Source organism: Gallus gallus, unplaced genomic scaffold, assembly GCF_016699485.2.
Source record: "Gallus gallus isolate bGalGal1 unplaced genomic scaffold, bGalGal1.mat.broiler.GRCg7b scaffold_44, whole genome shotgun sequence".
Lineage (NCBI taxonomy): Eukaryota > Metazoa > Chordata > Aves > Galliformes > Phasianidae > Gallus > Gallus gallus.
In genome coordinates, this window is record NW_024095996.1 from 324297 (window position 1) to 339972 (window position 15676).

The window sequence follows — 15676 nt, forward strand, 5'->3', positions numbered from 1 at the left end:
GTAGAGGAAATGGACCTGGGGGTGTTGATTGACGCTAGACTGAGCATGAGCCAGCAGTGTGCCCAGGTGGCCAGAAGGCCAATGGCATCCTGGCTTGTATCACAAATAGTGGTGGCCAGCAGGAACAGGAAGGAATTGTCCCCCTGTACTCAGCACTGGTGAGGCCGCAACCTCGAGTACTGTGTCCAGTTTTGGGCCCCTCGACTGTAAGAAAGACATGGAGAGCCCTGGAGCGTGTCCAGAGCAGGGCAGCAAAGCTGGTGAGGGGTCTGGAGCACAGGCCTTATGAAGAGTGGCTGAAGGAGCTGGGAATTGTTCAGTCTGGAGAAGAGGAGGCTCAGGGAGATCTTATTGCTGTCTGTAAACTACCCAGAGGGAGGTTGTAGTGAGCTGGGGTCCGCCTCTTCTCTCCTGTGACAGTGATAGGACTAGAGGGAATGGCTTCAAGCTGCACCAGGGACGGTTCAGGCTGGACGTTAGGAAATCCTACTTCTCTGAAAGGGTGGTCAGGCACTGGAATTGGCTGCCCAGAGAGGTGGTGGAGTCACCGACCATGGAGGTGTTCAAAGCACGTTTGGATGTTGGATGAGCTTCACACGGAGTTCCATCAGCTCACTGTGTTTTTGCACTCAGACGTTACCGGCTGCCGAGCGGAGCGGCTCACGAGGCCACGCTGAGCCACTTCTTCCTAACAGCGCATGTGGGACCCGAGGAAAATGTCCTTGCACGTTTGGAGGCGAAAGAGAGAAGTATTCTACTGGAAGTCCGGTGCTTCTCGTGAGGCACAGTCATTGAGGCAGAAGGGACAAGTGTTCATTTATGTCCCCATGCAAAGTTAGTGAGGAGGAACAAGTGAGGAGAAAATCCCCTCCCCTGCCCTCCCGTCCCCTTCCCTTCCCTCCCCTATCTTTCTCTCCTTCTTCTTCCCGTTTCCTTCCTTCCTTCTTATTTTCTTACTCTTCTTTTTTACTTCCTTCCCTTCCTTCTTACTCCCTTACTTTCTTTTCTTTCCTTTACTTTCTTTCCTTCCTTTTCGATCCTTCCTTCCTTTTCATTTCCTTTCCTTTTCTCTTTTTTCCCTTCTTTCCTTTCCTTTCTTTCTTCCTTTTCCTCCCTTCCTTACTTTTCTTTTCCTTTTCTATCTATTCTTCCTTCCTTTCCTTTCTTTTATTACCTTCCTTTCTTTCATTTCCTTCCCTTTTTTTCCTTCCTATCTTCCCTTCCCTATCTTCCCTTCCCTTCCCTTCCCTTCCCTTCCCTTCCCTTCCCTTCCCTTCCCTTCCCTTCCCTTCCCTTCCCTTCCCTTCCCTTCCCTTCCCTTCCCTTCCCTTCCTTCCCTTCCCTTCCCTTCCCTTCCCTTCCCGCACGTTGCTGCGGATCTCCCACCCACAGCCCCACTCCCGGCCACCATCCCCGGCTGCGTCGCAACGGCGGCAGCGCGGCCCCCACTCCCCGCACGCGCCGGAAGCCGACCCCGCGGCGACAGCGCATGCGCGGCGTCGTCTCCGGAGCAACGCGGCGTCGCCGCGGAGTGACGTCATCACGCTGCGACCCGATGAGGCGGCCGGGCGGCAGCGGGGCGGGGCGGCCCCGGGGCTCCGAGCGCCGCCTCAGCTTCTGCGAGTGGGTGTCCGGGGGGGGCGCCGGGGCGGGGAGTCCTCTCCCACCCCTCCCCTCACTTCCTCCCTCCCCCGCTCCCCGTTCTGACCCCCAGGGTCCTCTGTCTGTCCCCCTCCCTCCCGATCCCTCCTCGCTCCCCCCGCTCTCATCCCTTCTGTCTCCTTTCCCGCCCCCCCCACAGCTCTCCCCACGTTGGCCCCTCCATCCGTCTCCCCCCTCTGACTCCCCTCTGTCTGCCCCCCGGGGTCCCCCGTCTTCCCTCTTCCTTCTCCCTCCCCCCTGCTGACCCCATGTGCTGACCCCTGGAGTCCCCTGTACCCCCCATGCCCTCCTCCCTGACCTCTGGAGTCCGCTCCCCCCATTTTGACCCCCAGTATCCCCCAACGGGACCCCCTTTATGTCCATAGAAGCCCCCCACGACCCCCAGCTCTCCCCTCCCTCCACCCCACAGCAGCCCCACTCACACCTTCCCCCCCCCCCCAGATTCCACACAACCCCCTCTCCACCCCCAGACTCCCTTTCCACCCCACAGAAGCCCCACTAACCCCTTTCTCCCCCTCTTCAGCTCCCCTTGTCCCCCCTTGGAATCGTGCCGAGGGATCTGGAGACGTCCTAGAGAGGTCTGGGGCATCCAGGGGGTTCTGGACTCATGCAGAAGAGTCTGGAGATGTCCAAGGAGGATCCAGGGAGTCCCCAGGTAGGTCCTGTGGGCCCCTGGAAGGGTCTGGCAGCTCCCACGATGGGCCCAGGAGCTCTGAGGAGTCTCTGGGCTGATCTGGAGATGTCCCAGTAGAGTCTGCGAGGGTCCAGGGAGCCCTCGTGTGGGTCTGAGTGGTCATCCAGAAGGGTCTGGGGATGGCCCAGAAAGGACTGGGAGGGTCTGGGGGTCTTTAGGTGGGTTCAGAGGATCTTGTTGTCTTCTGGAAGGGTCTGAAGATGTCCCAGGAGTGTCTTGGGGTGTCCAGGGGGTGCTCATGTGGGTCTGTGGGGTCCTGGAGCCATCCAGAAGGTCTGGGGCTGTTCCAGAAAGGCCTTGGAGGTTCCAGAGGGTCCTTCTGTTGATCCATGGATTCATTTGTGGATTCATCCAGAAGGGTCTGGAGATATCCAAGAAGGATCCTGCAGGGTCCAGGGGGTCTCCAGGTGTGCCCAGGGAATCTTTGGAGTCATCCCGAAGGGTCTGGGGATGTTTCCAGAGAGGACTGGGAGGGTCTGGGCAGTCCTTAGGTGGGTTCAGAGGGTCCTGTTGTCTGCTGGAAAGGTCTGAAGATGTCTGGAGGAGTGTCTTGGGATGTCCAAGGGGTGCTCATGTGGGTCTGGGGGGTCCTGGAGCCATCCAGAAGGGTCTGGGGATGTCCCAGAGAGGACTGGGAAGGTCCGGGTTGTCCTTAGGTGGGCTCAGAGTGTCCTGTTGTCTTCTGGAAGGGTCTGAAGATGTCCCAGAAGTGTCTTGGGGTGCCCAGGGGGTGCTCATGTGGGTCTGGGGGGTCCTGGAGCCATCCAGAAGGGTCTGGGGGTGTCCCAGAAAGGCCTTGTAGGGTCCAGAGAGTCCTCCTGTTGATCCATGGGGGTCCGCAGATTCATCCAGAAGGGTCTGGAGATGTACCAAGAAGGATCGTGTAGGGTCCAGGGGGTCTCCAGGTGTGCCCAGGGCATCCTTGCAGTCATCCCGAAGGGTCTGGGGATGTTTCAGAGAGGACTTGGAGGGTCTGGGCGGTCCTTAGGTGGGTTCTGTTGTCTTCATGGAAGGGTCTGAAGATGTCCCAGGAGTGTCTTGGGGTGTCCAAAGGGTGCTCATGTGGGTCTGGGGGGGTCTGAAGTTGTCCCAGGAGTGTCTTGGGATGTCCAGGAATGCTCATGTGGGTCTGGGGGGGGTCCTGCAGCCATCCAGAAGGGTCTGGGGATGTCCCAGAGAGGACTTGGAGGGTCTGGGCGGTCCTTAGGTGGGTTCTGTTGTCTTCTGGAAGGGTCTGAAGATGTCCCAGATGTGTCCTGGGTGTCCAAGGGGTGCTGTCACTGAGCCTCCCGCTGTCCTTTGTCACCCCTCCAGGCCTGCCTGCAGCCGGACCCGGTGACACCGGAGCCCTGTGGCGCTGTCACCATCCTCCTGTCCCAAGGACGGGAGGTGAACTCTGTGCCACCAGCAGAGGGGACCACGGGTGACATCAGTGTGGAACAGCCGTGACCGCGGCGGCGTTGTCATTGGGTGTCACCTTCACGCAAAAGGGACAAAAGGACCCCCCTGGGGGCATTGCGTCGAAGTTGGGGACACCGTGAGCAGCTTGAGGACTTCCCAGGGGAAGTGGGGGCACCGCGTCACCGTGTCACACCCCAAAGTGGGGACACCCCCACAGTGTCACACCCCAAAGTTGGGGCAAACCCCCACAGTGTCACACCTCAAGTTGGGGACATCCGGCAGTGTCACAACCCCAAAGTTGGGGACGCCCCCGACAGTGTCACATCTCAAAGTTGGGACATCTCTGTGTCCCCCCCACAGTGTCACACCCCAAAGTTGGGGACGCCCCCACAGTGTCAGACCTCATAGTTGGGGACACCTTTGTGTCACCCCAATGGTGTCTGACCCCAAAGCTGGGGACACTCCACAGTGTCACACCCCAAAGTTGGAGTCTGTCCCAGAGGTGGGAACTGCCCCCACATCCCACCATGGCGTCACATCCCAAAGTTGGGGGCCCCCCTCTGGGGACCCATTCTGTGCGCCCCCATTGCAGACCGCACTGTTCCCATGGGGTGGGGGGGGGGGGGCACCATTTATTTTTGGGATTAAAGTTTTATTTCGTGATAACGGGGGGTTGGGGGATGCCACCTCCATGTGAATAAAGGGCCGAGTAGCGGCTGTGGGGCTCCGTGTGTCACACCGGGGGGTGCTTTGGGGGACACTGCAGCATCCCAGCCCCATAGCCCCCATGGCCCTATAACCACTACAGCCCCATCTCGTAGCCATCCCATATCCATATCCCATCCCATATCCCATCCTGTATCCATAACCCTTCCAATATCCAAACCATCATATCCATCCCACAACCATAGCCCAAATCCATCCCGTATCCATAGCCCATCCCATATCCATATCCCATCCCATATCTCATCCCCTATCCATATCCCATCCCAACTCCATGCCAAATCTTTCTCTATCCATATCACCTTATCCATCCCATAATCTTCCCAAATCCATCTCAAATCCATATCTCATCTCAAACCGATCCCATCTCCTTATCCATCCCGTATCAATGTCCCATCCCTTATCCAATCCCATACCCCATCCTAAAGCCATCCCACATCCATACCCCCACATCCCATATCCTATCCCCATCCTGTACCCCATGTCCCATATCCATTTCCATCCCACAGCCTTCCCGAATCCATATCCCCGCATCCATCCCGTGTCCATCCCATATCTATTCCATATACCTATCCCATCCTATGATCATCCCAATCCCATCCCATATCCATATCCCGTCCCAACTCTACCCCATATCATTCCCATACCTTTGCCAAGTCTGTCCCGTACCCGTATACCCACTTCCCGCATCCCAATCCCAACCCCAATCCCAATCCCGTATCCCAACCCCAATCCTAATCCCACACCTCATTCCCAATCCCACATGCCAATCCCGTATCCCGCATCCCAATCCGTATCCCGAATCCCAATTCCAATCCCACATCCCAGCCCCATGTACCATGTGTCAATCCATCGCAATCCCAAATCTCATATCCCAATCCTAACCCCAATCCCACACCCCAATCTCAATCCCACACCCCCAATCCCAATCCCAATCCCAATCCCATCCCCTATTGCAATAGGGCACACTCCAGGCCCCTCCTCAGCTCCGTCCCGCCCCCATCTTCTCATTGGCTGAGGTGCAGCTCTGTCCCGCCCCCGGCCTCTCATTGGTCAGGTGCAGTTCTGTACCGGCCCCGGACTCTCATTGGCTGAACTGCAGTTCCATCCCGCTCCCAGCCTCTCATTGGTCAGGTGCAGCTCCGTCCCGCCCCCATCCTCTCATTGCTCAGCGGCAGCGCCGCCGGCTCCCATTGGCTGAGGTGCAGCGCGCGGGAGCGGCTGTTGGCAGCCGGCTCGGGCCCGCCCGGCTCTCCCCTCAGCCGGCGTCGCTCCGCAGCCCGGGCCGCCCCGCACGGCACCGCCGGCGGAACAGCACCGGGACGGAACCGCGGCACGACGGGAGCGGTGCTGAGCTCTGCGGTACCGGGGGGAGGGAGGGACGGAGGGAGAAGGGTGGGGTGAGAGCAGCGCCAGGAGGGGAGGGGTGGGGAGGGAAGAGAGGAGAGGAGTGGAGAGGAGAGGAGAGGAGTGCCCTGTGCGGCCATAACCCACCTCCCTGTGGTGTTGGGAAATGGATGTGGGATTGGGGTTCAGATGTGGGATATGGAATTAGGGCTGCGGGATTGGGATTGGAATTATGGTGTGGAATTGGAAGGTGGGGTATAGGATTGGGGGTGTGGTGTCAGGGTTGGGATATAGGTCTGGGATATGGGATTAGGGATATGGGATTGAGATTGGGATGTGGGGTATTGGATTCGGGGTGTGGGATTGGGATTTGCATTGTGATGGGGGCTGTGAGGTTGGGGTTGGGGGTTGAGGTTGGGGTTGGGATATAGGATTAGTGATTTGGTATTGGCATTCCCATTGGGATGGGGGCTGTGGGGCCGGGATGGGGGCTGTTGGCCTGGAATGTTGGGTTGGGATCGAGGTTAGGATGTGGGAGATAGGATGAGGGGTGTGGGATTGGGATTTGCATTGGGATGTGGAATGTGGGGCCGGGATGTGGTCTGTTGGGGTGGGATGTGGGCTGTGGGGCCGGGATGGGGGTTGGGATTGAGGTCAGGATGTGGGATGTGACGAAACGTGCCCTGTTCACAGGTGGGGCGTGTGGTGTTGTGGGGAAGCGGCGCAGATGGAAAGCTGCCGTGTGGAGCCCCACAGGACGAGTTGCAGAGGCCCCTGAAGGAAAAGGAGAAGGAAGGGCATTTGCAGAGGGAAAGGCTGTCCCGCTGGCCTTAGGTGTTGCTGAACGGGAGGGGTGGCCAATGCTTTCTCTTTCCACTGCCTCACGGATGGTGGCAAATGCCTTCTGGGGGTGGTTCCAGCAGTGGGAAGAAAACAGCTGGCAGCGGAGGGGTAAACCTCTTTGGGCTGCTGAGCTGTGTGCTGAACCATAAGGAAGGTGGCTGTAAAGGTGTGCCGTGCAGATGTCGTGTGCCCAGCAGTCGGGCCGATGAAGAGCAACAAATGAAGCGCCAGGTGGGTCGAGCTGCCAGAATTGAGGCTTTCTTTATTTGCCCTTGCTTTGCTTTGCTCTGCTCTGCTCTTCTGTTCTTCCTTTTCACCTCTGCTTCGCATTGCTTTGCGTTGCTTTCTGGTTTGCTTTGCTTTGCTTTATTTCCTACTCTGCTTCTTCTCTCTTCTTCCCGTTGCTTTCGTGTTTCCTCTTTTTCAGTTGGTTTTTAACTTGGATGTACTTTGTTGATCTTTTGCTTCCATTTCTCTTTCTGACTGTTTAACTGAGTGCTGTTCTCTGTGTGTTCCTGCTGTGCTTTCGGCCGCCTTTCGCTTTCCCTTTCTTCCTTGGGCCGCCTTTCGCTTATTGTTGTTCGTTCTAAAAGTCTCTCTGTATTTTCTCCTCTTTTCCAGTGGTTTTTCTGTGCTCTGCTTTCAGTTTCCTATTTGTTTTGTAATTGCATTCTTCTTTGCCTTCTTTTCCTTGCCTGTATCCTTGTCCCCTTGCCTGTCTCCTTCCTCTAGCCTTGCCCTTACTTGCTTTGCTTTGCTCTGCCTTCTAATTCTAATTCAGATTTCTGTACTGCTCGCTTTTGCTTCGCTTTCCATTGTTTATTTCCTTAATGTGGTTTTCTTCCTTCCAGTTCATTTATTTGCCTTCCTTTTTTTCCTTCCCCTTTCTCTTCTTATCGAATGACTTATTGTTAGTTTCCTTTCCTTTTCAGTCCCTTTTCTTTCATTTCTTTTTATTGTTTTTCTGGTGCTTTGCTTTGCTCTTTGGTTTTCCTTTCATACCTTTGCTTTGCATTGCTTTGCATGGCTTCATGGCTTTCTCGCTTTGCTTTGGTTTCCTTTCTTCTTTGCTTGTTTGCTTTTCTGTCGGTGGCTTTGCTTGTATCCTTATGGTCATTATTTGTTTTCTTTGAACAATTTTGGATGGTGTTTTTTTTCTTGTTGAATTTCTTTGAGTCCTTTGCTTTGCCATGATACCCCATTCTGTTTTTTCTTTTCCTCGGTATTTCATTGCTTTGCTATGCCTTCTAGTTTTGCTTTTTTCTTTTCCCCTTTCCATTTTGCTTTTCTTTACTGCTCCTTTCAATTTTCCTTCCACTGTTTTTTTTTTCCTTTTGTTGTTTCTTTTCCATTCCTGCCCTATTCAAGCTAGTTCTCTTTGCATTCCTTTGTGATTCTCCTTTTTCATCCTTTAAATTTTTCCCTTCCTTGCCCCCTTCCTTGCCCCCCTTCCTTGCCCCCTTCCTTGCCCCCTTCCTTGCCCCCTTCCTTGCCCCCTTCCTTGCCCCCCTTCCTTGCCCCCCTTCCTTGCCCCCCTTCCTTGCCCCCCTTCCTTGCCCCCTTCCTTGCCCCCCTTCCTTGCCCCCTTCCTTGCCCCCTTCCTTGCCCCCTTCCTTGCCCCCTTCCTTGCCCCCTTCCTTGCCCCCTTCCTTGCCCCCTTCCTTGCCCCCCTTCCTTGCCCCCCTTCCTTGCCCCCCTTCCTTGCCCCCCTTCCTTGCCCCCCTTCCTTGCCCCCATGCTCGTCACCTTCCCCTTACCTCGCCTTTACTTACCTGCTATTAGCCCTCCTGATCCTTCATTTTTATCTTCCTTGCTGACTTCTTTGCTTTCTCTTTGTATTCCATTTGTTGTTTTGCTTTGCTTTTTCTTTATTTGGTTTTCCATTTGTGTTGGGTTTTTTTTTGCTTTCTTTTTCTTATTTTTCTGTGGAATTTTTTGAATGTATTTTCTTTGCTTCCCTTGCCTTCTCTTGTTGTTTCCTTCTCAATGGCTCAGATGGCTTCTCGCCTCCTGGGTGCCCTTGCCTCTTTCCTTGCCATGGCCTTGAGGCTTTTCCTCAGCTGGCTGGCTGATCCGTGCCCCGGCAGGCTGCCCTTTCCTCCTGCCAGGCACACATGGTAAGCTTTCGGCCTGCACCACAGTCACTTGTCAGCTTTGCTTTGCCATGACATCGGATCCAGTTTCTGTTCCTTGTCATATGTGTGCGTTTTGTGTACTTATGGAGGTTGTTTTTTGTCTTTTGGTTTTGATTTTCTCTTTTTCTGTTTCTGTTTGTTTTTCTCCTCTATTTTAATTTCTGTGTTGTGTGTGTTTTTTCATTTGTCTATTTCTGTTGTTTTTTTCTGTGGGGAGCTCTGTGGGGTGCGCTCTGTGCTTGGATTTTTTTTTTGTGGGTTTTTTTAGTTGATTTTTTCTTCGATTTTTTTTTCAGTTTTCTTGCTTTAAATGTGATGTGATTTTCTGTGTATTTTTCTTTGCTGTTTGGTTCTGCAATTTTTGTTAATTTTTTCTCATTTTTAATTTCTATGTTGTGTGTTTTTTCTCATGTGTTTTTTCACTGATCTTTTCTGTGGGGCACTCTGTGGGCCTTTGGTTTGTTGTGGGCCTTGGGTTTGTTGTGGGCTTGGGTTTGTTGTGGGCTTTGGGGTTTGTTGTGGGCTTGGGTTTGTTGTGGGCTTGGGTTTGTTGTGGGCTTTGGGTTTGTTTGTGGGCTTTGGGTTTGTTGTGGGCTTTGGGTTTGTTGTGGGCTTTTGGGTTGTTGTTGTGGGCTTTTGGGTTTGTTGCTTTAATGTGGTTGTTTTGATTCGCTGTTTTTGCACTTCTGCAGTAGGAAAACTACTTTTTTGTGTGTTTGTGTCTTGTGCTTTTGTTTTGTTTCTGCTTTTTGTGTTTTTTGATTAGATTTTTGTTTTTGTTCATTTGTTTTTTTCTTTTGTTCTGTTTTTGGAAAATTTCTTGTCTTTCCGTTTCGTCTAATATGTATGTTTTTGTTGTAGCTTTTCGCTCTTTTTTTTCCCTTTTTTAATTTCTATTTCGTGTGTTGTTCCTTCTGTGGGGCGCTCTGGGGCGCTCTGTGCTCTTGGGTTTTCTTATCGTTTTTGGTTTGTCTGTTTCTTCCTGTGGTTTTTTGTTTTTCATTGTTTTTTCTTTCCTTTTCTGATTTATTGCTTTAAATGTGACTGCTTTCATTTGCTGTTTTTTCCCTTCATTTTACTTCATTGTAAGTCCATAGCCATCATTGTAAAGTCCATAGCCATCATTGTAAAGTCCATAGCCATCATTGTAAAGTCCATAGCCATCATTGTAAGTCCATAGCCATCATTGTAAGTCCATAGCCATCATTGTAAAGTCCATAGCCATCATTGTAAAGTCCATAGCCATCATTGTAAAGTCCATAGCCATCATTGTAAATCCATAGCCATCATTGTAAAGTCCATAGCCATCATTGTAAGTCCATAGCCATCATTGTAAAGTCCATAGCCATCATTGTAAATCCATAGCCATCATTGTAAAGTCCATAGCCATCATTGTAAAGTCCATAGCCATCATTGTAAGTCCATAGCCATCATTGTAAAGTCCATAGCCATCATTGTAAGTCCATAGCCATCATTGTAAGTCCATAGCCATCATTGTAAATCCATAGCCATCATTGTAAATCCATAGCCATCATTGTAAATCCATAGCCATCATTGTAAATCCATAGCCATCATTGTAAAGTCCATAGCCATCATTGTAAATCCATAGCCATCATTGTAAATCCATAGCCATCATTGTAAAGTCCATAGCCATCATTGTAAATCCATAGCCATCATTGTAAATCCATAGCCATCATTGTAAAGTCCATAGCCATCATTGTAAATCCATAGCCATCATTGTAAATCCATAGCCATCATTGTAAAGTCCATAGCCATCATTGTAAATCCATAGCCATCATTGTAAATCCATAGCCATCATTGTAAATCCATAGCCATCATTGTAAATCCATAGCCATCATTGTAAGTCCATAGCCATCATTGTAAATCCATAGCCATCATTGTAAATCCATAGCCATCATTGTAAAGTCCATAGCCATCATTGTAAATCCATAGCCATCATTGTAAATCCATAGCCATCATTGTAAATCCATAGCCATCATTGTAAATCCATAGCCATCATTGTAAATCCATAGCCATCATTGTAAATCCATAGCCATCATTGTAAAGTCCATAGCCATCATTGTAAGTCCATAGCCATCATTGTAAGATCCATAGCCATCATTGTAAATCCATAGCCATCATTGTAAGTCCATAGCCATCATTGTAAGTCCATAGCCATCATTGTAAAGTCCATAGCCATCATTGTAAAGTCCATAGCCATCATTGTAAAGTCCATAGCCATCATTGTAAATCCATAGCCATCATTGTAAAGTCCATAGCCATCATTGTAAAGTCCATAGCCATCATTGTAAAGTCCATAGCCATCATTGTAAAGTCCATAGCCATCATTGTAAAGTCCATAGCCATCATTGTAAAGTCCATAGCCATCATTGTAAAGTCCATAGCCATCATTGTAAAGTCCATAGCCATCATTGTAAGTCCATAGCCATCATTGTAAAGTCCATAGCCATCATTGTAAGTCCATAGCCATCATTGTAAGTCCATAGCCATCATTGTAAGTCCATAGCCATCATTGTAAGTCCATAGCCATCATTGTAAGTCCATAGCCATCATTGTAAGTCCATAGCCATCATTGTAAGTCCATAGCCATCATTGTAAGTCCATAGCCATCATTGTAAGTCCATAGCCATCATTGTAAGTCCATAGCCATCATTGTAAGTCCATAGCCATCATTGTAAGTCCATAGCCATCATTGTAAGTCCATAGCCATCATTGTAAGTCCGTCCATAGCCATCATTGTAAGTCCGTCCATAGCCATCATTGTAAGTCCGTCCATAGCCATCATTGTAAGTCCGTCCATAGCCATCATTGTAAGTCCGTCCATAGCCATCATTGTAAGTCCGTCCATAGCCATCATTGTAAGTCCGTCCATAGCCATCATTGTAAGTCCGTCCATAGCCATCATTGTAAGTCCGTCCATAGCCATCATTGTAAGTCCGTCCATAGCCATCATTGTAAGTCCGTCCATAGCCATCATTGTAAGTCCGTCCATAGCCATCATTGTAAGTCCGTCCATAGCCATCATTGTAAGTCCGTCCATAGCCATCATTGTAAGTCCGTCCATAGCCATCATTGTAAGTCCGTCCATAGCCATCATTGTAAGTCCGTCCATAGCCATCATTGTAAGTCCGTCCATAGCCATCATTGTAAGTCCGTCCATAGCCATCATTGTAAGTCCGTCCATAGCCATCATTGTAAGTCCGTCCATAGCCATCATTGTAAGTCCGTCCATAGCCATCATTGTAAGTCCGTCCATAGCCATCATTGTAAGTCCGTCCATAGCCATCATTGTAAGTCCGTCCATAGCCATCATTGTAAGTCCGTCCATAGCCATCATTGTAAGTCCGTCCATAGCCATCATTGTAAGTCCGTCCATAGCCATCATTGTAAGTCCGTCCATAGCCATCATTGTAAGTCCGTCCATAGCCATCATTGTAAGTCCGTCCATAGCCATCATTGTAAGTCCGTCCATAGCCATCATTGTAAGTCCGTCCATAGCCATCATTGTAAGTCCGTCCATAGCCATCATTGTAAGTCCGTCCATAGCCATCATTGTAAGTCCGTCCATAGCCATCATTGTAAGTCCGTCCATAGCCATCATTGTAAGTCCGTCCATAGCCATCATTGTAAGTCCGTCCATAGCCATCATTGTAAGTCCGTCCATAGCCATCATTGTAAGTCCGTCCATAGCCATCATTGTAAGTCCGTCCATAGCCATCATTGTAAGTCCGTCCATAGCCATCATTGTAAGTCCGTCCATAGCCATCATTGTAAGTCCGTCCATAGCCATCATTGTAAGTCCGTCCATAGCCATCATTGTAAGTCCGTCCATAGCCATCATTGTAAGTCCGTCCATAGCCATCATTGTAAGTCCGTCCATAGCCATCATTGTAAGTCCGTCCATAGCCATCATTGTAAGTCCGTCCATAGCCATCATTGTAAGTCCGTCCATAGCCATCATTGTAAGTCCGTCCATAGCCATCATTGTAAATCCATAGCCATCATTGTAAATCCATAGCCATCATTGTAAATCCATAGCCATCATTGTAAATCCATAGCCATCATTGTAAATCCATAGCCATCATTGTAAATCCATAGCCATCATTGTAAATCCATAGCCATCATTGTAAATCCATAGCCATCATTGTAAATCCATAGCCATCATTGTAAATCCATAGCCATCATTGTAAATCCATAGCCATCATTGTAAATCCATAGCCATCATTGTAAATCCATAGCCATCATTGTAAATCCATAGCCATCATTGTAAATCCATAGCCATCATTGTAAATCCATAGCCATCATTGTAAATCCATAGCCATCATTGTAAATCCATAGCCATCATTGTAAATCCATAGCCATCATTGTAAATCCCTAGCCATCATTGTAAATCCACTAGCCATCATTGTAAATCCATAGCCATCATTGTAAATCCATAGCCATCATTGTAAATCCATAGCCATCATTGTAAATCCATAGCCATCATTGTAAATCCATAGCCATCATTGTAAATCCATAGCCATCATTGTAAATCCATAGCCATCATTGTAAATCCATAGCCATCATTGTAAATCCATAGCCATCATTGTAAATCCATAGCCATCATTGTAAATCCATAGCCATCATTGTAAATCCATAGCCATCATTGTAAATCCATAGCCATCATTGTAAATCCATAGCCATCATTGTAAATCCATAGCCATCATTGTAAATCCATAGCCATCATTGTAAATCCATAGCCATCATTGTAAATCCATAGCCATCATTGTAAATCCATAGCCATCGTTTTGTTTTTCTATGAATATTCCTACAAATGTCTACGACTATGGGAACTCTTATACGTCACACAAATGGGTAACCCTTCACACTTATCGCTAACACAAAATGCTAACCATTCAGCACAGCCAGGAAAAGGTAAATCTGAAGCCTAATGCCAAAGGGTATCCCTTCATCCTAAAGCCTGTCCCTCAAATGGGAAACCCTTAACTCGTAATTCTAATCCAAAAGGGCAACCACTGAAACCAAACCGAGAAGGGTACCCCGTAACTCTTATCCCTTAATCCAGCATGGAGCCCTTTACCCTTCCTGTAACGGCATAACCCTTAACCCAAACTGCTGACACTGCAGCGTAACCCCGGTGAGAAGCCGTAAACATCCCAAAGCCGGTAGCCTGAATGCTTCCCCCTACCCCTTTTAAAGGGTAACCCTGAGAGCTGCCCCAAACGCAGAACGCTTGACACGTAACCCTTGAGCGCAAGCCCAGCTGGGAAGCCTTCCCCCTAAAGCCTAGCCCAAAAGGGGAACTCTCAGCTCTTAGCAATCCCACTCCCCGGTCATACTTCACCAGAACCCCGAACGGGATGAGGCTGAGCTTGTCTGCTGCCGGGGCTGCTCTGAGGCCCAGGGCATGGCGAGCGGCTGCTCTGAGCGCAGCTCACAGCTGAGGTGCCTGGACCCAGCTGCCAGCTGTCCTTGGGGAGGGCCCTTTGTCGTCACGGAAGCGCACTGTGACAGCATAAAGGCTCCAGACGTGCTCTGGGTGGCCGCGAGTCGAAGCCTCCAGGCTGTTGTTTCATCAGCTTTTGTGTTGTTGATCGTCTCTTTTGCCATTGCTTCGCTTTCCTCTGTTTCCTTGATCCTTACTTGGTTTGCTTTGCTGCTCCTTTTGCTTTGCTGTCCTTCTGCTACACGTGGAACAGCAGCATACCCCAATCCCGCTGCCATTCAGGGTGATGACGGAGGGTGAAGAACATGTCAGCATGGGTGGTTTCCTCCCACTTACCCTCCCTCTCCTGAAACATGAGCTGCAGAAGGGTATTGTAAATCAAAGTGCCATTGACAGGCCATTTTTCACCACTTCCCAACTTGTATAACAACCTCCACTGATTACAATGCTCGATTAAAGTTTTCTTGCTCACGGTCCCCCCAGGCTCCCCGGCAATATCTCGCCAATGAGCCGAGATACATCCAAGTGGGTTCGCCTGGGAGCCTCCTTTCTCTGCGCTCCCCCCATATTGAATCTTCTTGATTCTTTCTTGTTCCCAAAGCTCCACAACTTATAGCCAGTAGATCAGTTAACTCTGATACGTGTTCCTCCTTATAGCTCGGCTCACAACTCCCAACAGAAATGCCGGTCTCCTACATTCCACTGTAATTCCTGGATGGCGTTACAGCTTAAGCTTCTGACAACGAATCCAGGGTTGCAATTATTTTCAGGGTGTAACAAGCGTCCAATTACTCTCAGATCACACGATGATACCACTCACGCCTTGGGTCCAGTATTTAACATTCCCTTATAGCAGCCGCTTATGAAGTATCCGTTGCTGGGTAATGGAGTCTGCCCACTTGCCCAGGGCACGGGAAGACCGAATTCCCAGGACAAGAGCCAGAACCAATGTCCCCAGCAACAGTAGCACTTGTGTTACAAATGGAATGCCACAAGCAATATTTAATACTTTTATTACAGACGCACTTAACAGTTACAAAGATAAGAACAACGACACAGTTCCTATCAGGAAAAGAATGAAAATCGGTTCTGGCATTTGCCCACCCTGTCTGACCAGTCACTTTAAGCTCTTCAGTAACAGTTTGCAGCCGTCTCCCTCGCAGGAGAACGAAACCATGGATCCGACACACTGTTTAGCTTCCATCTTTCCAAAGCTCACACAGCTCACGTTCCCGAGCGCGCTGTGGTCTCTCTCTCGGGATACCTTGCGCGCTTTACCTGTGAGGTTCTCAGGATTTTCGGGATACCCCCCTAAGTGGGACCCCCCTCCCGAGGGCTGTACTCCCCCAGCCATCGCGATCACCCAACCGTTACCTGTGGATCCACCCTCGGGGGGAGCACTCT

At 50.0% G+C, this 15676-nt stretch overlaps 1 protein-coding gene and 2 long non-coding RNA genes across 3 annotated transcripts in view; all 3 read left to right on the forward strand.

Moving 5' to 3' along the window:
• LOC121108869 (DNA-directed RNA polymerase II subunit RPB7) overlaps positions 1-677 on the forward strand; it is a 10272-nt gene extending 9595 nt beyond the window's left edge. The window contains 1 exon segment of the mRNA XM_046906185.1: positions 634-677. Within this exon segment, the coding sequence (XP_046762141.1) occupies positions 634-677 (44 nt within the window).
• Positions 678-5713: 5036 nt separating this feature from the next.
• Positions 5714-8110, forward strand: LOC124417576. Its single transcript, XR_006932601.1, has 2 exons — positions 5714-5842; positions 6521-8110. It is a non-coding gene; the product is annotated as an uncharacterized LOC124417576 (long non-coding RNA).
• Positions 8111-8261: 151 nt separating this feature from the next.
• Positions 8262-14748, forward strand: LOC121108864. The gene is made up of 2 exons (XR_005843509.1): positions 8262-8787; positions 14526-14748. It is a non-coding gene; the product is annotated as an uncharacterized LOC121108864 (long non-coding RNA).
• Positions 14749-15676: the final 928 nt, after the last annotated feature.